The 10,662-nt window shown below is 36.4% G+C and overlaps 1 protein-coding gene across 1 annotated transcript in view; it reads right to left on the reverse strand.

Annotated features, from left to right (window-relative positions):
- KaiR1D (Kainate-type ionotropic glutamate receptor subunit 1D) overlaps positions 1-9,911 on the reverse strand; it is a 48,866-nt gene extending 38,955 nt beyond the window's left edge. The window contains exons 1-2 of the mRNA XM_075292262.1: positions 9,614-9,911; positions 8,801-8,956 (exon numbers count right to left, since the gene is read on the reverse strand). Of these exons, the coding sequence (XP_075148377.1) occupies positions 8,801-8,956; positions 9,614-9,707 (250 nt within the window). The 5' untranslated portion in view covers positions 9,708-9,911. The remainder of the gene's footprint in view (positions 1-8,800; positions 8,957-9,613) is intronic.
- Between the last annotated feature and the right edge of the window lie 751 nt (positions 9,912-10,662).

Here is a 10,662-nt window from a genome sequence, read left to right on the forward strand (position 1 = left end):
TTCCAAAGCAGCTCTGCCCAAGAATAAATTTAAACGGCAATATTCACATAAAACCATAATGAATATTTGCTTTAAAATACACACACGTTTTATTTTAATTATACCCTGCGCCACACTGTGGAACAGGGTATTATAAGTTAGTGCATATGTTTGTAACACCCAGAAGGAGACGAGATAGACATATGGTGTCTTTGGCAATAATGCTCAGGGTCGATATAACCATGTCCGTCGTCCGTCCGTCTGCCTGTGAACACATTTTTGTGATCAAAGTCTAGGTCGCAATTTAAGTCCAATCGCCTTCAAATTTGGCACATGTTCCTAATTTGTGTCAGAATAGAACCCTATTGATTTTGGAAGAAATCGGTTCAAATTTAGATATAGCTCCCATGTATATCTTTCGCCCGATATGGACTTATATGGCCCCAGAAGCCAGATTTTTGGCCGAATCTGGTTGAAATTTTGCACTAGGAGTACAATTAGTAGTATAGTCAAGTGTGCAAAATTTGATTGAAATCGGTTCACATTTAGATATAGCTCCCATATATATCTTTCGCCCGATATGGACTAATATGGTCGTAAAAGCCAGAGTTTTGGCCCAATTTGGTTGAAATTTTGCTCAGGGAGTAGATTTAGTATTGTAGCTATGTGTGCCAAATTTGGTTGAAATCGATTCAGATTCAGATATAGCTCCCATATATATCTTTCGCCCGATATGGACTAATATGGTCCTAGAAGCCAGAGGTTTGGCCCAATTTGTTTGAAATTTTGCACTAGGAGTAAAATTAGTAGTGCAGTTAAGTGTGCAAAATTTGATTGAAATCGGTTCAGATTTAGATATAGCTCCCATATATATCTTTCGCCCGATATGGACTAATATGGTCCTAGAAGCCAGAGGTTTGGCCCAATTTGTTTGAAATTTTTTTGAAATATCTCCCTCTATCTCTCGGTTCAGATTTAGATATAGCTCCCATATATATGTTTTTCTGATTTCGACAAAAATGGTCAAAATACCAACATTTTCTTTGTAAAATCGCCACTGCTTAGTCCAAAAGTTGTAAAAATGACTCTAATTTTCCTAAACTTCTAATACATATATATCGAGCGATAAATCATAAATAAACTTTTGCGAAGTTTCCTTAAAATTGCTTCAGATTTAAATGTTTCCCATATTTATACCTTCCACCACTACTGTGGTACAGGGTATAATAAGTTTGTGCATTTGTATGTAACGCCAAGAAGGAAAAGTCTGAGACCCATCGTTTAGTATACCGATCGTCTTAGAATTAAATTCTGAGTCGATTTAGCGATGTCCGTCAGTCTGTCTGTCTGTCCGTCCGTCTGTCTGTCTGTTCATGTATTTTTGTGGGCAAAGTACAGGTCGCAGTTTAAGTCCGATCGTCCTCAAATTTGGCATAGGGTCGTTTTGGGGAACAAAGACGATCGCTATTGATTTTGTAAAAAATCGGTTCAGGTTTAGATATAGCTGTCATATATATTTATTCCCGATCTGGTTATAATTGGCGTGTTTATCAACCGATGTTCTTCAAATTCCGTACATCCGAATATTTTATGAGTCTCGAAAAACTTGCAAAATATCAGCCAAATCGGTTCAGATTTAGAAATAGCTCCCATATATATCTTTCGTCTGCTTTAGACTCATATGGCAACAGAGGCCAAAGTTTACTACCTATTTTCGTGAAATTTTGCACAGAGAGTAGAGTTGGCATTCTACCAATGCTTGCTAAATTTGATTGAAATCGGTTCATATTTAGATATAGCTCCCATATACATCTTTCGTCCGATTTGCACTTATATAACCTCAAAATCCAGAGTTTTGCCCTGACTTGCTTCAAGTTTTGCACAAGGAGTACGTTTAATAGTATCGGTAAGTGTGCCAAATTTTGTTGAAATCGGTTCAGGTTTAGATATAGCTCCCATATATATCTTTCGCTCGATTTACACTCATTTGACCACGGGGGCCAAAGTTATACTCCCATTTACGTGAAATTTTGCAGAGATTGCAGAATTAGTATTCTAACGATGCACTTCAAATTTAGTCAAAATCGGTTCAGATTATATATAGCTCCCATATATACGTACACCAGAGTTGGGGAAATATGGTCGACTTTTTCATTCAAAATTCCCTGACTTTATACAAAATTCTGTGATGATTTCCCCATATCTTAGTCATATGCTATACACTGCAATGCCAGAATTTCCACAGAACGCTTGAGTTTTAAATAAGGCTCCAAGTCGCCCGACTTGACCAAATAATATATCACAACCCACACTTGACCACATATCTTGGCGAGATCTGACCACTGATGAGTTGCAAAAATTGTAAATATTACGAAAATTGTCCTATATCTCGAATACATATGTATCGCCTGATAAATCATAAAAGCTCTTTTGTACAATTGCATTAAAATTTCTCTCGCTTCATATGTCCCATATTTTTTTTTTACTAAAATTGTGTTTCATCCCAGGGCGTTATCCGATTTAAATTTTTATTCTAGATTTTGTAGAAATACAAAAAATTGTCTTCATTAAAAGTATTTGTATTTGGAAATGCAAACCTTTATACAGCTCCCAGCAAATTTGAAGTAGTTGAGATTGTAACACAAATGTTTGTGTACATAGTGGTGAAGGGTATAATATAGTCGGCCTCGCCCGACTTTAGACTTTACTTACTTGTTTTTACTATCATTGTGTTCCACCCCATGCATTAGCCGACTTAAATTTTGAGCCTATAGATTTTGTAGAAGTCTATCAAATTCTGTCCAGATCGAGTGATATTTAAATGTATGTATTTGGGACAAACCTTTATATATAGCACCCAACACATTTGACGGATGTGATATGGTATCGAAAATTTAGATCTACAAAGTGGTGCAGGGTATAATATAGTCGGCCCCGCCCGACTTTAGATTTTCCTTACTTGTTTTCCACAATCGTTTTGGTACTGCTTTTGTGGGTTTTTATTCAGAAATTTATGAAAAACACAAATGTTATGATATTTTCCGACGCAAACGGCAGTACATTTGAGAGACACGTCGACGCAAACTTTATGATATTTTGTTGGCAGAGTCCTCTGGAGCTTCAGTTTTGCTATGACAAGACTGCATCTTCTTCTCAATTATCTTTGATTGTATTGAGAATCGAAAATCGATATTTGGATTTTTTCAAAATTTGAAAAGGTTTTTTTTCCAACGTTCTCCGAATTTGAAAAGTTTATGCCGACTTTTAGTATTATTACACGCAGAGAAGGAATATGATCACCTCAAACATGTTTCAAGAGCAAAATGTTATTTTTGTATGGTGACCATGTAACATGTTTGTCACTAAAATGTTATTTTCTCGTCAAATATAAGCTGCTTGCCGAGATCAGATACATGATTTCCGAGAAAATAACATGGTTGCGAAAACCATGTTACATGGTCACCACCCAAAAATAACATTTTGCTCTTAAAACATGTTTGAGGTGATCATATTCCTTCTCTGGGTGTAAACAGACGACTTTTTACATCAAGACTTTCGACGTGTTTAGTTACACCTTTCACTTCAATTTTTTCGTTGAACTTCGATGACGATCGCTATGAAAGGTCAGGTCAAGATGCTTGACCCACTATGTCAGACTTCTTCTTGCCTGACCCATATGAAAAATGATATAAAAGCAAATATGAATGTACCAGTATAAGGCTAGCTGAATTTTTACACAATTTGTCTTACTAAGGTTTCAGTTTTAATCAAATGTGAACTTATGATTGTAATGACTTTGCCATTTTTGTCGACTTTGCGGCTTTCTCACAAAATTGAAAAGTCAACTTTTCGAAGTTTTAAAATTTTACAAAAGTTTAGTTTTAGAGTTTTGAAAATGACTAGTTTCAACTTTCGCGAATATTAACAAGTAAAGAAAGTCTAAAGTCAAGCGGGACCGACTATATTATACCCTGCACCAATTCGTAGATCAAGGTTTTCGATACCATATCAAATCCGTCCAATGTGTTGGATGCTATATATAAAGGTTTATGCTCCCATATACATATATTTAAATCTGACCAGATCTGGACAGAGTTCTACAATATTTATAGACATTAAATTTAAATCGGCTAATGTCGTGAGGTGGAAAACAATGTAAGTAAAAAACAAGTATATACGGTCGTAAGTTCGGCCAGGCCGAATCTTATGTACCCTCCACCATGGATTGCGTCGAAACTTCTATGAAAGGCTGTCATGTCACAATGGAATTACTTGGGTTGTGTTATCTTAAAACTTCTTAACATCGTTTTCTAAATTGTGAGTTAGTTCATACGCGATATATATTAGACAAAAAAGGTATGCATAGGTAATAGGTAATCTACAAATAATTACGAGTTTTTATGGACTTTTGCACGGTACGTAGAGAGCCAGAATTGAACAAGTATATACGGCCGTAAGTTCGGCCAGGCCGAATCTTATGTACCCTCCACCATGGATTGCGTAGGAACTTCTACTAAAGGCTGTCATCCACAATCGAATTGCTTGGGTTGCGATAACACTTGCCGATGGCAAGGTATCGTAAAACGTTTTAACACTGTCTTCTAAATTGTAAGTTAGTCCATAAGGGGTATATATTAAACAAAAAAAAAAGGCCGATTAAATACGTATATAATTCAGTTTGACAAAATTTTCTATAGAAATAAAATTTTGACAAAATTTTCTATAGAAATAAAAACTTGACAAAATTTTCTATAGAAATAAAATGTTGACAAAATTTTCCATGGAAGTAAAATGTTGACAAAATTTTCTATAGCAATAAAATTTTGACAAAATTTTCTATAAAAATAAAATGTTGACAAAATTTTCTATAGAAATAAAATGTTGACAAAATGTTCTATAGAAATAAAATGTTGACAAAATTGTCTATAGAAATAAAATGTTGACAAAATTTTCTACAGAAATAAATTTGTTACAAAATTTTCTATAGAAATAAAATTTTGACAAAATTTTCTATGGAAATAAAATGTTGACAAACATTGCTATAGAAATAAACTTTTTACAAAACTTTCTATAGAAATGAAATTTTGACAAAACTTTCTATAGTAATAAAATTTGACAATTTTTGCATGGCTGTTAGAGGCCATATACTAACGAAATGTACCAAATTTCAACCGCATCGGATGACTTTTGCTCCTCCAAGAGGCTCCGGAGGTCAAATCTGGGGATCGGTTTATATGGGAGCTATATATAATTATGGACCGATATGGACCAATTTTTGCATGGTTGTTAGATACCATATACTAACACCACGTACTAAATTTCAATTGGATCGGATGAATTTTGCTCATCCAAGAGGCTCCAGAGTTCAAATCTGGGGATCGGTTTATATGGGAGCTATATATAATTATGGACCGATATGGACCAATTTTTGCATGCTTGTTAGATACCGTATACTAACATCAGGTACCCAATTTCAAACGGATCGGATGAATTTTACCCCTCCAAGAGGCTCCGGAGGTCAAATCTGGGGATCGGTTTATATGGGAGCTATATATAATTATGCACCGATATGGGCCAGTTTTTGCATGGTTGTTAGAGACCATATACTAACACCACGTACCAAATTTCAATCGGGTAGGATGAAGTTTGCTCCTCCAAGAGGCTCCGGAGGTCAAATCTGGGGATCGGTTTATATGGGAGCTATATATATTTATGGACCGATATGGACCAATTTTGGCATGGTTGTTAGAGACCGTATACTTAGACCACGTACCAAATTTCAACCGGATCGGATGAATTTTGCTGCTCCGGAAGGCTCCGCAAGCCAAATTTGGGGATCGGTTTATATGGGGGCTATACGTAAACGTGGGCCGATATGGCCCATTTTCAATACCATCCGACCTACATCAATAACAACTACTTGTGCCAAGTTTCAAGTCGATAGCTAGTTTCGTTCGGAAGTTAGCGTGATTTCCACAGACGGACGGACAGCCGGACAGACGGACGGACGGACGGACATGCTTAGATCGACTCAGAATTTCACCACGACCCAGAATATATATACTTTATGGGGTCTTAGAGCAATATTTCGATGTGTTACAAACGGAATGACAAAGTTAATATACCCCCATCCTATGTTGGAGGGTATAAAAATGGGGGTCGCTTATATGGGGTTTACATAAAATTATGAACTTGATATGGACCAATTTGTGTGTGATTGCGGATCGATTTATCTGAGGGCTATATATAACTATAGACCCATATGGACCTAGTTAGAGAAGGTTGTTAACGGTCATATACTAGCACAATGTATCACATTTCAACTGACTCGGATGAAATTTGCTCCTCCAAGTGGCTCCAAAACCAAATCTCGGGATCGGTTTATATGGGGGCTATATATGATTACGGACTGATATGGACCACTTTTGGCATGGTTGTTAATTATCATATACTACCACCACGTACCAAATTTAAACCAGATCGGATGAATTTTGCTTCTCCAAAAGGCACCGGAGGTCAAATCTGGGGATCGGTTTATATGGAGGCTATATATATAAATGGACTAATATGAACCAAGTCCTGCATGGTTGTTGGATACCATATACTAACATCATGTTCAAAAATTCAACAGAATCAGTTGAATTTTGCTCTTCCAAGGGGCTCCGGAGGCCAAATCTGGGGATCGGTTTATATGGGGGTTATATAATTATGGCCCGATTTCAACCAATTTTTGCATGGGAGTTTGAAGCCGTATATTAACACCACGTACAAAATTTCAACTGAATCAGATGAATTTTGGTCTTCCAAGAGGCTCCGGAGGTCAAATCTGGTGAACGGTTTATATGGGGGCTATATATAATTATGGACCGATGGAGACCAATTTTTGCATGGTTGTTAGAGACCATGTACTAACACCATGTACCAAATTTCAGCCGGATCGGATGAAATTTGCTTCTCTTAGAGGCCTCGCAAGCCAAATCGGGGGATCGGTTTAAAAGGGGGCTATATATATAATTATGGACCGATGAGGACCAATTTTTGCATGGTTGTTAGAGACAATATACTAACACTATGTACCAAATTTAAGCCGGATCGGATTAAATTTGCTTCTCTTAGGGGCCTCGCAAGCCAAATTTGGGGGTCCGTTTATATGGGGGCTATACGTAAAAGTGGACCGATATGGCCCATTTGCAATACCATCCGACCTACATCAATAACAACTACTCGATAGCTTGTTTCGTTCGGAAGTTAGCGTGATTTCAACAGACGGACGGACGGACGGACGGACGGACATGCTCAGATCGACTCAGAATTTCACCACGACCCCCCGTACTATGGTGCAGGGTATAACAAGTAAGGAAAATCTAAAGTCGGGCGGGGCCGACTATATTATACCCTGCACCACTTTGTAGATCTAAATTTTCGATACCATATCACATCCGTCAAATGTGTTGGGTGCTATATATAAAGGTTTGTCCCAAATACATACATTTAAATATCACTCGATCTGGACAGAATTTGATAGACTTCTACAAAATCTATAGGCTCAAAATTTAAGTCGGCTAATGCATGGGGTGGAACACAATGATAGTAAAAAATATGGGAAACATTTACATCTGAAGCAATTTTAAGGAAACTTTGCAAAAGTTTATTTATGATTTATCGCTCGATATATATGTATTAGAAGTTTGGGAAAATTGGAGTCATTTTTATAACTTTTCGACTAAGCAGTGGCTATTTTACAAGGAAAATTTTACCAACATTGACCATTTTTGTTGAAATCGGAAAAACATATATATGGGAGCTATATCTAAATCTGAACCGATGTCAACCAAATTTGGCACGCATAGCTACAATGCTAAATTTACTCCCTGTGCAAAATTTCAACCAAATTGGGCCAAAACTCTGGCTTTTACGACCTATTAGTCCATATCGGGCGAAAGATATATATGGGAGCTATATCTAAATGTGAACCGATTTCAATCAAATTTTGCACACTTAACTGCACTACTAATTTTACTCCTAGTGCAAAATTTCAACCAAATTGGGCCAAAACTCTGGCTTTTAGAACCATATTAGTCCATATCGGGCAAAATATATATATGGGAGCTATATCTAAATCTGAACCGATTTCAACCAAATTTTGCACACTTGACTATACTACTAATTGTACTCCTAGTGCACAATTTCAACCAAATTCGGCCAAAAATCTAGCTTCTGGGGCATAAGTCCATATCGGGCGAAAGATATATATGGGAGCTATATCTAAATCTGAACCGATTTCAATCAAATTTGGTACACTTGACTATACGACTAAGTGTTATGTTTGTACAAAATTTCAGCAAATCAGTATAAAACTCTGGCTGCTGGGTCCATATTAGATATATATGGGAGCTATATCTAAATCTGAACCGATTTCTTCCAAAATCAATAGGGTTCTATTCTGACCCAAATTAGGAACATGTGCCAAATTTGAAGGCGATTGGACTTAAATTGCGACCTAGACTTTGATCATAAAAATGTGTTCACAGACAGACGGACGGACGGACAGACGGACATGGTTATATCGACTCAGGGACCCACCCTGAGCATTATTGCCAAAGACACCATGTGTCTATCTCGTCTTCTTCTGGGTGTTACAAACATATGCACTAACTTATAATACCCTGTTCCACAGTGTGGCGCAGGGTATACAAATTTGAAATTGAATCTATTAAACACTCTACTAACAATCAATAGCACTGATAGTCGGCTATTAAAAAGAAGATATTGACCCTAATACTCGTTACGCTCGATTTCCATTTTTAGTTTCTTTACTTACCTCTTTTGCCGGCATGAAAACTGTCAAAAGGAGAAATGCGTTCGATTTGTGCAACCAGCTTTGAACGTGGCAAAATTAATCGATCTGCATTAATGCGGTCGACAGCTTGACGAAAAGCCAGTTCCTGGTTATCATCGGAGGGGTGAAATAGGCCACCTTGAATGAAAAACAAAACAAATCCATTTAAGTAAACAAAATTGTGTTGTGATAAGGGCATGCTTTCGAAATCACCAAATAAAAAGAAACAAAAACAAACGAGGAAATGTGTTTGTTTACATTACACGAGAGAAAGAAAGAGTGAGAGAGTGAATCGTAGAAAAAGTAGCAACACTGTTAACTGTCATTTACGCTACACACAACAACTGCCAACACATTGGCACAAGAAATGCCGCCTCGCCATAGCACGTTTCAATCGCAAAAATTACGATTTGTTTACAACTGGCCGCCAGTCTTTGTTATTATCATGAATTTCTTCGTGAAGGTGTATGTGTGTGTAAGTGTGAGTTTATTTTAGTACTCCAAACGTAAACAATACCCAAACACTTACAACCACTCTTACTCACGAACCTCGACAAGTTTTTTTTCTTCCCAAACAAACTCTCACGCATACATAGGCACATATGGGTACTGTTTTCTTCTTGCAAAGCCTCAACACCAAATCTGCTAACCACACTGGCGTGCACACACACATACACCACCATTCAAACTTTGAAGAGAAAAAAAGTCATAGCTCAAGCACAAAAGTCCATAGGCAGATACATCCTAACGATGAGGACAGCATTGAGGAAATGTCACCGAAAAAATTTTCCTTACCAATTTTTATTACATCCGGCAAAGCATTGCAATTGGGAATATGGCCAAAAAGAAGTTGGCCACATATCATTAACACTATAACCATCGTATTCATTGTGTTATCTTCAAAATTTGCCACTTTTCAATCCAAAAATTTCACCGATTTTTCCGATTTTTGTAATTTGAACGAATTCTAATCGATAGACGATTTTGAATGTGAAGATGTAAAAAAAAAATCTTCTTCAATCTTCTGTTGTCACTGGGACTTTTATTTTAAACCGACATGATACGGCATTTGGTTTAGTTATTTGGAAATATGTTCGATGCCTCCGAAAGCTGTTGATGTACTAAAGCTAAACTGTGAGTGAATAAGTCGAGATGGCTATGGCCGAGTGTGTAGGTGTATGTGTGTGCGGTTTACCATTAGCATCCTTGTAATATATGACAGATATGACAAAGGCGTGCGCAAAGATGGATGCTGTTGCTTTTCGTTAGAGCTTTTATAAGCTTTTGGTTTGTGTCCACAATATGGCTAAGTTTACGAAGTAGTGCAATGCGGGGACCATTTGTAGGAAAGAATGAACATTATATGGCAACTTATTTTTATTAGTGGTTAGGTTTGGAAACATAATAATTTCCAAAGTATTCGGTCATATCTTCGGCTGTCCTAGTAGCAATTCATTTGCTCTTTTCTTACAACTACAATCAAGTGGCAATATCACAGTTTTTAAACAACTGGTTTTATTTGGATTAATATTTTTAAATAGTCTAATGATAGTTTTAATTAAATTAATAAAAAATAGGTATATATGATCATATATTTCGGTGCAAAAATTATATGTTTGAAGCCACGGTTGCCACAGTTGGTAGAATTCTACTAAAAAATGGTAAATTTTTTACTTTATGGGTAGATTGGTAGAATTCTATAGAAATAAAATTTTGAGAAAGTTTTCTATAGAAATAAAATTTTAACCAAATTTTCTACAAAAATAAAATTTTGACAAAATTTTCTATAGAAATAACATTTGGAGAAAATTTTCGATAGAAATAAATGTTTGAAAAAATTTTCC

The sequence above is a fragment of the Haematobia irritans genome, chromosome 1 (assembly GCF_050003625.1).
Source record: "Haematobia irritans isolate KBUSLIRL chromosome 1, ASM5000362v1, whole genome shotgun sequence".
NCBI lineage: Eukaryota > Metazoa > Arthropoda > Insecta > Diptera > Muscidae > Haematobia > Haematobia irritans.